The sequence below is a fragment of the Anopheles nili genome, chromosome 3, assembly GCF_943737925.1.
Source record: "Anopheles nili chromosome 3, idAnoNiliSN_F5_01, whole genome shotgun sequence".
Lineage (NCBI taxonomy): Eukaryota > Metazoa > Arthropoda > Insecta > Diptera > Culicidae > Anopheles > Anopheles nili.
This window is the reverse complement of record NC_071292.1, coordinates 11,237,789-11,249,871: the sequence shown is the minus strand read 5'-3', so window position 1 is coordinate 11,249,871 and position 12,083 is coordinate 11,237,789. Positions and strand designations below refer to the sequence as shown.

Sequence of the window (12,083 nt, the reverse complement as noted above, 5' to 3'; positions counted from 1 at the left end):
GTCCTCATATGGTTTACCGGGGTGCTTGGATTGAATATTTTATTAAGTGCACCGCGAAGCACAAACGCGACCCAACCGCGCTGGCCAAGAGCGAACTTTTGCGTGCAGTGGATGCTCAAGCGTGTTGGGTGCAAATCACCCTCGACCGAACAGAACCGCGGCTTTTGTCTAGACACTAACGTTCCTAACTCGCTCTTCAATTGATCCGGTCGGAAGGAGCGCTGAGACGCGTAAGAAAATCGGCACGATGCTTTTTGAAGCCGTTTTCCGCTCGGCCGAGATTGCAACACTAGCTTTATCTACTTATTAAAAATTAACCTTCGACTTCTGTAGCCGTAAGTGAGAAGGGTAGCATCGCTGAAAATATATTTGTCTATGTTAATTTGACGCAGCATAATGCAAGAAAAAAAAAGAGTTCGCCAGGACTCTCGCCCCGAGAATGGGGGCACATTAATTATGCGCTCTATCTCCTTGAAGCACCCCGATCCAGGACTCTCCCGTTCATCCATCGTCCTCGGCTATCGCATGCGGCTGGTGGTCCGTCGCTTTCAACATGGCGGCGAATTTGCTTCCCACCGTACCAGCCAGCTTCCGGGGACATCCATCTTCGACGATGCGACCCTGCTCGAGCACCAGCACCCGGTCATAGTCGAACAGCGAGTGAAGGCGATGCTGCATCAACGTGGAACCGAAACCATTGGAACATTAATTGCAATTAAAACCAACAGCGCCACACCGCCACGGCCGCTGCTTACCGCTATCGTGATGACCGTTCGGCCCTTGAACGCTTTCTTGGCTGCTTGAAGGACCAATTTTTCTGTTTCAGAATCGAGCGAAGATGTCGCCTCGTCCAGCACCAAGCAGACTGAACCGCGCAGGATGGCCCGGGCAAGGCAGAACAGCTGCCGCTGTCCACTGCTGAAGTAGTGCTTGTCGTCTGATATCTGGGTGTCTTTATGTATCGAGGAGTAGAGAGAGAAAGAGCGTGCTTTAGTTAACCCGATTTCATGTAAAACAGATTGCATTAATTGCCATTGGCAGGGTGCACGAAGGCAAGCAATCTGAAACCCAGCTCTCGTCTCGGTTCTTCAGCAACACCGCGTCCTTACCCAATCCATCCGGCAACGCCTTCACGACGCTCTTCAGCTGCGCCAGCTCCAAACAGTTCCACATCTCGAGGTCAGAAAAATGGCCCCGTGGGTCGAGATTTTCCCGAACACTACCACCGAACAGCATCACCTCCTGGGGAATGATCGATAGCCGCGAACGCAGCTCGTCCGTATGCAATCCGGCGATATCGACGTCATCGATCAGGATCCGACCTCCGGTGACTTCGAGCGCTCCGAACAGAGCCAACGCCAGCGATGATTTTCCACTGCCCGTACGTCCGCATATACCGAGCTGGGTTGGTCCGAGAAAAACGACCGGAACGAAAGAAAAACAAACGCTTAAACCAATTCGAACACAAAACACGATGAGAAAACAATCGTTCACGTGTCAAAGTTGACACATTGGAGTTGGCGAGCGTGCGGGAAAAATCGCGAATGAAAATGGAAACCTTGGCAACGAATCCTTTGCTGGGGGTCTGCAATTGCTGAGAGCGTGCAAAAAAGGGGAGATTTTAGATGCTCGTTAGCGTTCAACACCCGTGTTTCTCCTAGTCCAGAGGTCCGATTAAGGACGAAAGGAGGCGAAGGCAAAGTAGTTTTTAATTTCAAGATTTGTCACCCCATCCTCGAAGCGAAAGAAAAGCCAAGCGCGTCGGTACGTGAACTAATTCCTGGTCATCAATTTCGCACCCGATTCTTCGGTGTGCTGTTACAAGGACCCCCAGGACATCCTGCAACGAAAGTGCATCTGCATTCAGCGTTTGCAGCTATGCACCTACCCCGAGGTCACCATAGAAAGTCATTTATTTGCTATTTCTGTTTTGCATCGCTTTTGTTGGACGAGGAATCGTTTTCACAACCGTTTCCCCGACACCGGACTACCATCGCCGGTGGCACTCGAGTCCTGTTCGAGTCCTTGTTCGAGTGTCCCCCCGACCAGCTTACCCATCGGGTTCGGTTAGTTTTCCGACCGACCGAGCTGGCAGGACAATTGCAACACGGCTTGGGTGCCGGTACAAAGGGACGCTTAACTATTGCTTCTCTGCTAAATATTCACCTGCCAGCTTGGCAGCGTGCAAGGCAACCACCGTTCAGCACCACCGGTAGTCCATTAGCCCTACGAGTACGGGACTGCAACTTCTGTAGCTTTCCCAGCGGGAGAATGCACTCCGGTTTGACCGGGAAACCATCCTTTCCGCGATACGGAAGCCATCGGAACCGGCTGCCCGCATCCTGCATTGCCCGCGTGCCACGTACCCGGGCAGTGTAAAAGTAGTCATTTAAATAATTAATTGTACAACGTTGTTGATGGTGAGGATGCGCACGAGAGCCAATGCAACGTGCCATTGGAAGGGACGAAAAAGCACGCAAAGGGCTTGCTTGCAACACGCTTGTCTCTTAACGCTCGGTTCACCGGATGTACGACGGCAGGAAGGAAATGCTACCACTAGCCCGTTTTTGCACCATTTGCACTTACCCGCTGGCCTGCCGGGATTGTTAAATTCAAATTTGTGATTATGTTCTCCTTTTGATTTTCGTAGCGCAGCGAAACGGCCTCGTACGCGATGTCGCCCCTCAGCGGCCAGGATATCGGAACGCTCTTATCTGCGGGAAAGAGACGGAAGCAAGAAGCACAAGGATCAGCTGCCTGGGGTAAGCTGAAAGATGAATGACGTTGCACTCTGGGGGAGATCCGACCTCTTTGTAAGGGGATGCTTTTCCTGAGAATGGGAGAACCGGAATTTGTTGCGTTCCTGCGGAAAAGTAGGTTCAACTCCCATCTCCAATCCGTCAATGGAGCCTCATGAAACATGCACGATGTAACGGTTGTGATTGTGAGCACGCTCGGGATCGGGAAATATTGCATCAGATCGAGCATCGATTATGAAACAGAACACTCTGCCTCGTCGAAAGGACGAAAGCTTTCGCACAACCAATCTCCACACAATACGCTTTTGTTTCCTGTGACTGCGTACTGCGTGCTTATAAATCATGGAACAGTGCGGATCTGCTTGTGAATTAATTCTTCAAAAACATCTGTCTACTCGTACGCTGAGAAAAAGCATGCAACCTAACCCACCATGGGGTTGAACTTACATGACGAAGGTTCCACAACACCAACAGCGCTCGTCCGGCAGAGTAATCGCTTACGACCAACCGACCTCCGTTGACCGGAATCACACTCAATGAAGGATTGTATCCGCTCAACCGCACCACCGTACATTTCCATCTCGGCGAACAGCTTCACGACCCAGTTCAGGTAGATCGGCACCAGCATCGCGTAGTTGATGGCGAGTCCGATCAGTGACGAGCTGGTTGAGTGGGGCCGCAAGCTCGCCGTTATCAGCGCCGTCAGGATGGCGACGAACACGATGATGGCACCGAGATAATCGAGCGCGATGCCCAACCAACGGTTGCTGCAGTTCAGCGCAATCTGCGCCACGTTGTTCGCTTCCATGCGCCGAAACAGCACCTCCATGAAGCGGGCTTCCTGACCGAAGGCACGGATCGTCGTCACACCCTCGATGGTTTCGGAAAAGTGTGCCAGGATCGGTGAGTAGGTGATGCTCTCGATCCGCTGCAGTTCCCTGATGGAGGGAGGATAAATAAAACAGCAAAAAAGGAACGCGTGAGCTTTCTTTAACGAGCACGAGCACGGGTGATTGTAAAGGATCTAACACCAAACCCCGTTGAAGCCTGGTGCTTTATTCTTCTAAGGTTATGTTTGCAACATGCACGGAAATGTCTCACCCGGCAACACACACCCCATCAAAGTTAATTAAACTTTGCTTGGGGTTTCGCTGGACCACGAGCAACACACACAAAAAAAACCCCAATATCCTGTCGGCTGAACTTCTGACCAGCAGGAGGATCGTTACATTAAACCCGAAGGGAAGAAAATCCGAAGGGTGTAGGGGTGAGGGTCAACGAAAAAAAAAACGTTAAACTTACACAAACTTCAGCTCTTTCGTCTTCCTGGTTCTAGACTGGGTGAAATAACAAAACGCCATAACGAACCCATGTCACCGTCGGACGCAGAAACGCACGCAAAGGGAAGTTTTCCCGGGCCAGGCAGGCAGACAGGCAGGACTCCTAGGGGTTGACTCCACCAACGGTGGAGACCGAGGTAAGGCTGACTTGGCGCAACCATTGAACACGTGTTCCGGTAGGAACCATTTCTCTACCGAACCGACCTGCCATAGATCATGTCTCGTAACATGTGGCGGTGTCCTAACGATACCACTTATGTCTTGTCTGGGGCCGAGGCGATGAAACTGCACATAGGGATAATCCCATTCTCGCTTCAGATATTCTGCTCTCTCAAACACACACACATGTGTGCTTCTACATCGCATCAGCTTTCCATTTCGTTGATGCTGCTGCTGCTGCTGCTGCTGCTGTTGGCGTTGGCGTCCTTACAGACTCATCACCACCGCGCGTCTGGCAGCCGGTAACGAAGGATTAAAGTTTAACTATTTTTCAAGAACGAGCCGAGAATGAGGTCACCACATGTTGGGTGCTTATCTAGCCTGAGCTCATCCCCATGCAAATAAAGGACTCGTTCTCCTCGGTGCATTGATGCGATCCTTGGTTCCAATTCTTATGATTGAGCCAATTCCATCGTGGGCGAAATTTCTGCGGAAATGACTTTGACACCGTCGGGAATAGGAAGTGAGCTCGTACGAGTAATCAAAATCCAAGCACCCAATGCGGGCACATATCCTGCAACCACTTGCAAATTCACCACCAACTTGCAATTTATGCAAACTCAGCGACACCCCAATTCCCTGACTGTCAATTGTACCGGCTTCGGTCCGGCGCTTGTGGCGTAATCAATTGCAACGAAAGTTAAACAAGTTTTGGGGCTATGCTGCGTGTGTGCGAGTGGGTGTGTACGTATCCACCGCGAACTTGCGTCCATAGAGACGTGTGAGAATTCGGCCCCACAAATTATAAATCAACCCAAGACTCCTCCGTCCGTACAGCGAGCATCAAAGAGCTTCCCTCGTGGCTCGAGCTCGCTGCTTAGATATTAGATAACTCCCTGCACCTTTGCATTGCATTATGCGAGTGTGCTGCACAAACTTTATCCCAACAACCAAACCGGGAGAGAGAGAGCAAGTTCATCGCAAAACTTTCCCCACCCGGAAGGCATTTATGCTGTGTGTTTCGTTTCGTTTTCGTTCTTCTGACGCTTCCGGACTTCCCGCGCGTATGTGTGTGTGTGTGAGTGTGACTGTATTGCCGGTATCGGATCCGTGTGGTGAATCCTTTCTCGGTCGAAAGGCACACCGGTGCCTTCGAAGTCGTCCCGACGAGAGCAAAGTGCAACCGTGACAAAGTATAGCGTACCGTAAGTAAATGTTTCACATACGATAAATTGGTTGTCAACGGATGGGAAACTTCATTCTGCTGTAACGCCAGGGCGCAGAAGGCTGCCCGGGGTTGAGACACGTTCCATTCCAAACATGGTCCTTGTTACGGGACGGCATCCCGGTGAGCACTATGATTTAGATGCGGACTGTTCGTGTGTTTAAGTAAAAGTACCCTGTCTGGTTGCGAGGAATTGAAATGTCGCTTTGCTCTTTAAACTCAACAGCAAATAATATTTACAATGTGCATCATATTCTCCATCGAATTGCATAATACTCCAACACATTAAATTATGTGTGTGAATTTTATCAACCGATTCGCTACCAAATGTAGCTGGGCAAAAGATCCTTCCTACGCCTTTCTCACGGATCAGCACGTGGTTTCTCCTTATGAAACAAACCGCTTACGGTACATAGAATACAAGGACATGCGATGCTTACCTGGACGAGGCACGGTAGAATTTTTGCACCAAGTAGTAAATGCCGCAAATTGGCATTGTTAACAGGATGAAATACGGCGTCACGACACTATTTATGAGCACGGCGCAGAGACAGAGCAGGATGAATTGTAGCAGCTTCTGACTTGTTGCAGCGATTTTCTGTGGATGACCAAAAGCAGGTTGTTGGAAAGGAGTGTGAGCGAGGCCAGGAACCGAATTGAGTCCTTTGAAGTCGCCAAGGACGCCACCGGAGCACCCAGAACCGGAGTCCCATGCCGGGCGCTGATTTATGGATCAATTTGCAATCCCTGCCAACTGCAGGACGCCACACGACCACGACGATGTTGCGCCGTGTGTGTATGTGTGTGTTTGTGCTTCCACGATTCGAGGATTCGCTCTCGACGACCTCAGGGTTAGTCTGCTCACCTTATCTACCACGGCAACGTCGACACTGAGCCGATTCATGATCCGCCCCAGGGGCACAGATTGGAAGAAATGGATAGAATTCTGCAGCACCGATGCAATCAGCTCCCGGTGCAATCGTCTCCTGGCGTTGCTACCCGCTCGCTGACCCGCTGGTACCGAAATAGCTGCCAGGACGATGCACACGGCGGATAGGGCGGCGTACACGTGGAAATGGTGCCGGATCTGATCGAGCGGAAAGAAAGAACAATCCATTACCCACCCAGGACACGTTGACCGGAGATTCGACCCCACGAGTGACATTCGCATGCAAATTGGTGGCGAAAATCGGCCCAGGACAAAGCAAACCGGGTATTGGTGCGTGTGTGTGCCAGGACGAATCAATCCGGGAAAACTGCAGGGGTTTGATTTTTACCTCGAGCGGTTCCGGCCGGGCGTCGGTGGATGTGATGGAGGTTTGGTCCGTCCACTCCTGCAGCCAGAAGTCGGTGTACACCTTGAGCGTTTGCTGGGCCAGCGCACTGAGGAAGAACACGGCCACCATCCGTGGACCGCACGATTTCAGATACAGCCAGTACATGCGCGCCGGGATGCGACCGTATTTGCGCTCGTCGTCGTAAATCAGTCGGTTCGACACTTCGCCTTCACCACAGTCTGTGCCAAAGGATAGAAAAACGGGAAAAAGCACAAAGAAAGGATACTCTTGTTTGATGCGCATCAATAAGTAACGGTAGCATGTTTCACGATCGTCGATATTTGAGCGTTCGTACAACGCCTTACAAGCCTGATGTTCTGTCATATCGTTTATTTTCCCGTCGAAAAATCTCGTGCCATAATGCATGGCGAGACAGGACCCTACAGCCTGCAATCCCGTCGCAACATGATGGCAGCATTTTATCGCGCACTTTATTTTACTTGTACTAAATTTCTGGCCCACTAGAAGCGAACGGGAAAAGGAAAACCCGAACGAAACGAAAGAAAAGCTCCCCATTTGCAGCCTCGACGACACTTGGTGACGGTCCAATTTATGATGCAATCGCGTGCGCTGAGCCATCGCTCCCTATCGCTACGGCGACATCGTCTGCGACCCGAAATAACCTCTTTTCTCGGGGAGCAAAAAAAAAATCGCGAAACGCGGAAACCCCTTTTCGGTGGCGTCAGGCGACGACCGTGCAGCATAATGCGCGATTATGCTAAAGCACCGACAAACCGTTGGTGGCGCTGCCGCGAATTTCAAACGCGAACCCGTCAGTTTCTCTCTCTCTCTCTCACTGTCTATCAACAAATCGCATACCACTCGGTGCATGTCGGAATCGGATTATTGAACGGTTACACCCGGCACCATCCACCCGAGCTTCGCACCTTTCCCGGTGGTTCGCCCGTTTCGATCCAAAAACCCGTGCAGCACTATTTTCCCATCCGCGACGACATGGCTAATCCCGCGGAAATCAACTTCAAGATCGTCAAAACCACCGCCGGGCGTCTGTCGCGGGCACCCGCAATGTGCAGTTTAAAACCCGCATCCGGAATGCATAATCGATAAAATCCTGCAGCCAAGTGCTTCCGCTTTTCCGCGGCAGGAAGGATACGTCCATATATGGGAGATTCCGGCTCAAGTGGTGCTTTTACTTTGCCTCGAGTGGATTTTCCCGCGAGCCACGCAAATCTAGCCCCAGCGTGCCAGCAGAGGAGCGAGTGACACGAAAAGAAGTGCCGAATGGAGAGAGAGAGAGAGAGAGAGAGAGAGAGAGAGAGAGAGAGTGCGAAGAAAAAAAGGATAAGCGCATACTTCAGCAGTGCGCTATAAGCCAACGTTGCGGCTGTTCGAGGAGTCGCGCTGAAAGCTGTCAATAGGATAAATTGGATGAAAAATTAGTGCTCGAGTACGGAACGGATTGTGCTTTGGTTGAGCGTGTGCGGTTTGCGAATGGTGATTGCTTTGGGAGTGATTTGCAGATCTAATTTTCTTCTTTTTTTTAAGCAACAAATTAACGTCCTTCAGGCGTTGGTTTTGCAGAAAATCCCACACATGGCTTCCTGTAAGGGCAATTAGTACAAACTCACCTTTACGGCGTTTAACCGTTACGTAGAGAGAATGTTTATCGCATTCATTCAACTTCATTACTTGCTTCTTAATTCAGTCTAATGCTCTCACATTACCACATCACTAGCATTCCAAGTACCCTCGTCGGGTTAAAAATCCCGTATTCCAACCCCAACCAGGACTCACCAACAGACGACTCCTCCGTGTCCTCGCTGTGGCGCGATATCGTCGATAGCAGCCTTTTTATCGATTGATGCCGTTCCTTCGGAATGCTCCTGCAAAACGTGGAAAAGAGAATAGCAACCCCACAAAAGACGCGGTTAGAGCAGGCCGTCCCCGGAAAAGAGAAGCAAGGAAATAATTCCCACAAGTTTAGGTCCTTCAGCCCTTTTGCCCTCTATCCCGACCCATACTAACTTTAGCGAACTGGTCTTGCGTGATGACTTCCGGGACGCATCACCGTACGGTCGCCCGAACTCGGTCGGATTCGAGAAGCGACGACCGCGCAGCGACATCCTTCGCAGGAACTCCGGAATGCGGAATCCAACGGTGCTACGCTTCAAATCCTCGCAACTATTTCTGCCCTCGGTCCGGCCCGGATCCACCGCATCGTCACCATCGTCAGCGAAATCGAGTGTTCTGTGAAAAAGCCAGGGAAAGCGTCAGGGAAAAGCGCCAGGGAAAAGCGCCAGGGAAATGAAAAGAAATCACACACACGCGCGCGCGCGTGTCGATGTTCGCAGGGTCACGAAAGGAATGTCCCCGATTCGATTCGAACGAACGAAAATCCCAAACCCAACCAGATCGCCAGCTAAAGGTGACGCGTACCTGCGCTGTCCCGAGATGGTCGACAAACGGACCGGTACGCCGGAAACCTGCTGACCCGGATGAATCTCACCACCATCGATACCACCGGTGGTCAACAGCGTGGTTGGGAATGAAATGTGACGCACGACGACCGCAGGTTCCCTCCGTTCCGGGCCAGACGCGGTGCTCTCGCTTGCGGTGCCAAGCTGCAGGGAACGCGCCCGGAACACGCTCTGATGTCCGGTTCCGGTTGAAGCATCGATCAGAGCCGGCGATTCGCGTACCATCGCGTGGGGTGAATCCTTTCGCAGGCGGCTGGAAAAGTGTCGCCGGAGCGCGACGTTTGGTTCGTGGCATTCTTCGATCGGAAGTGGAAAATCGTGCGCCGAGAAACGCGCTCCGTACAGCGTGCCACGGTTGGCCATCGTTCGGGGAAGGTAGAACGTGCGCTGGAAGGAGATGGTGAGAAAATAAGTAAGCGACATGTCTTTATTTATGGCATTTATGGAGCGCGCTCTCAGCGGATCATTTTGTTGAGTTATGTGACGCTTTACGAGGAGTTATGGGCTGGTCGTCGATGATGTTGCTGGAAGTTGTTGTCCGGATTGCTTGAAGTTGCCGGAAATGTGTCCCTTAGACGATAGTCCACACTACGCACGACGGTCGTTTCGAGTATCTCACGTGCTACTATCAAGTTGTGCTAAGAATTGGCTATTCTTGCAACGTTAAACACTCCGATGTATGTGAGCAGAAACAGTTCATTTAAAACGACGGATAGTTAGCGAGTTATTCCAATCAATATTAACTTCTTCAATCAAATAGGATGCGATCAAATTCGCTCCCTGCGATAGGATTCCAATATTGTGGTCGACTAGTTCGGTGGTCAAGCTTGACGAACAATTATGAAGTGCTGCCTACCTGCCTCGAACCATCGTGATATCTTTCTCAAACCGGATCCCCTCCAAGTCGGACTTGCGTTTGTGGTTCCCGCAGAAAGCAAGGCGCGCAAAACTTTCCCTTTTTCCCGTCGAGAAATCACGCCCAGCAACTCGGTCGATCCTAAACCGATTTAGTGAACCAAACCGGCCCGCCGTGAAGGTCAGCCCGAAACCCTTGGCTAGCTGGCCAGTTCCGAGGGTAAACTTTCGCCCAAGGAAAAACAACGAACCGAACGGTGGAGGAAAAACTTTACACCGTTCAAAAGTTTCATCCGAACGCGGCCCGCACCCGAAAATGGACACGGCAAGCCAATGCCACCGACGCAACTTATCTGTCGGGCTTCTTTTCGGTAGAGCATATTAATTTGCCATTCCCATCGACGCCGGTCGCGTGTATCGGGCTGAGCGCGTTCCGGATTGCATCCCTACGCGGTTCGGTGTGCCGCTCAATCGGAACGGCGCCCCGGATCGGTGGACCGATCGGTAAAGTTAACTGTGCTGTTAAATGAAATTTCTTTCACCAAACTTTCCGGAAGCAGCGGCTATGAAATCTGCTAAAACTTTCCAATAATCACCAACCAGACTGGAAAAATACAGCCGCGCAGCTGTGTGGTGCAGATAATCATTCGGTTGAGTGGGAAAAAGCCTCTTCGCAAAACAAAACAACAAGGACCTCGAGTGTCTTCCGGCGAGGCCGCCCATCCAAGAATAGCCGTGCGCGAATTGGTGAATGCTGGCGTATTAAATGATCTCCTTGTTGGGATGGTAGATGGGCATTTCTTCCTCTGTTTTTTTTGTTGCACTTTGCTTTCGAAAAACAAAACTTTTTAAAAATAAACCCAAATCCCTATCCAGCCCGGGGGGTGAACACCCCTAAAAACTCACCTCCATGAAATCGTTCTCCTCGGTGACGTGGTTCCGCTGGAAGCCGATCCGGGAGATGTTTTTGAACAGCTTCCACCGTTCGCGAGCCGTCCTTCCCGGGCTGGCACGAGGTCCCCGCGAGGCGTGTCACGTGTCCGACCACGAGAGGGTGCAAAATAAACAACCACCACAGCAGACGAGAGAGAGAGAGAGAGAGAGAGAGAAGGAAAGAGCCCATTAACCGCAAGCCCCGATTGTGCAGTGTTTCCTCGTATTTCCACAAGCTTCGATTGTGCACTTTTCCGACTTTCCCCGGTGGAGAGCTCGTAGGCGGAAAAAGCCTTTCCAATCGTCAACAACTTGCTCCTTCGCCAGCTCACCAGCGTTTGTGCTGTGAAAAGCGAACGGGAAGCGAACCAAAAACCCCAGTTTTGCCGTCACCGCGATTGCCGAATTCCTAGAAAAACGCTCGGAAACGCCACCCCCACAGGAGAAAGGACAAAACTCCCGGGCGGTGGCAGCAATTGCAGCAAATAGCGCCCCCTAATTACCTCGATTGTGCCGCGCTCGACTGCTGCTGCTGTTGCTCCTTCGCGATAATTGCATTCCACTCCCGCAGGATGTGCGGATAATTGTTCTCGATTTCCGTCAGCGAACCTGTTGCACTGACCGTGCCTCCGTGCATCACCACGATCTGCTCAACCGGCGGCGTCCGTTGAGAGGTGAAAGGAGGCGAGAAAAAGAGGAGCCGGAGAAAACCGGAAAGCCATTAAATGTCCTGCCGTGAAGCGGAACGGGCAGCAGGCCCCATCTCGGGCGTCCATCAGACGTCATCGTTGGCGCGTGGAAGTGACTTACATTGTCGGCTCGATGCACCAGCTGTACCTTTTGCGTGACCAGGATGGTGGTTCGTTTTTGGCGTGCCAGCATCCGGTGGATGCCCTGCTCGAAAACGTCCATCGCAACTTCGGTGTCCAGCGCGGAGAGTGGATCGTCCTGCGGGAGGAGAAGAGTCATTGAAACAGGAACAATAGGGCTTATCGGAGGGATTGTTGCGTCGTTAGAATTGGGAAAATTGAGCTCCA

The 12,083-nt window shown here is 51.5% G+C and overlaps 1 protein-coding gene across 1 annotated transcript in view; it reads right to left on the bottom strand.

Moving 5' to 3' along the window:
- Positions 1-420: 420 nt before the first annotated feature.
- Positions 421-12,083, bottom strand: part of LOC128722729 (ATP-binding cassette sub-family C member Sur) — a 36,631-nt gene continuing 24,968 nt past the window's right edge. Inside the window, exons 11-24 of the mRNA XM_053816408.1 lie at positions 11,857-11,994; positions 11,550-11,692; positions 11,020-11,119; positions 9,218-9,645; positions 8,801-9,028; positions 8,576-8,664; positions 6,761-6,999; positions 6,349-6,570; positions 5,924-6,081; positions 3,207-3,697; positions 2,587-2,714; positions 1,110-1,401; positions 756-952; positions 421-672 (exon numbers count right to left, since the gene is read on the bottom strand). Of these exons, the coding sequence (XP_053672383.1) occupies positions 502-672; positions 756-952; positions 1,110-1,401; positions 2,587-2,714; positions 3,207-3,697; positions 5,924-6,081; positions 6,349-6,570; positions 6,761-6,999; positions 8,576-8,664; positions 8,801-9,028; positions 9,218-9,645; positions 11,020-11,119; positions 11,550-11,692; positions 11,857-11,994 (3,024 nt within the window). The 3' untranslated portion in view covers positions 421-501. The remainder of the gene's footprint in view (positions 673-755; positions 953-1,109; positions 1,402-2,586; positions 2,715-3,206; positions 3,698-5,923; positions 6,082-6,348; positions 6,571-6,760; positions 7,000-8,575; positions 8,665-8,800; positions 9,029-9,217; positions 9,646-11,019; positions 11,120-11,549; positions 11,693-11,856; positions 11,995-12,083) is intronic.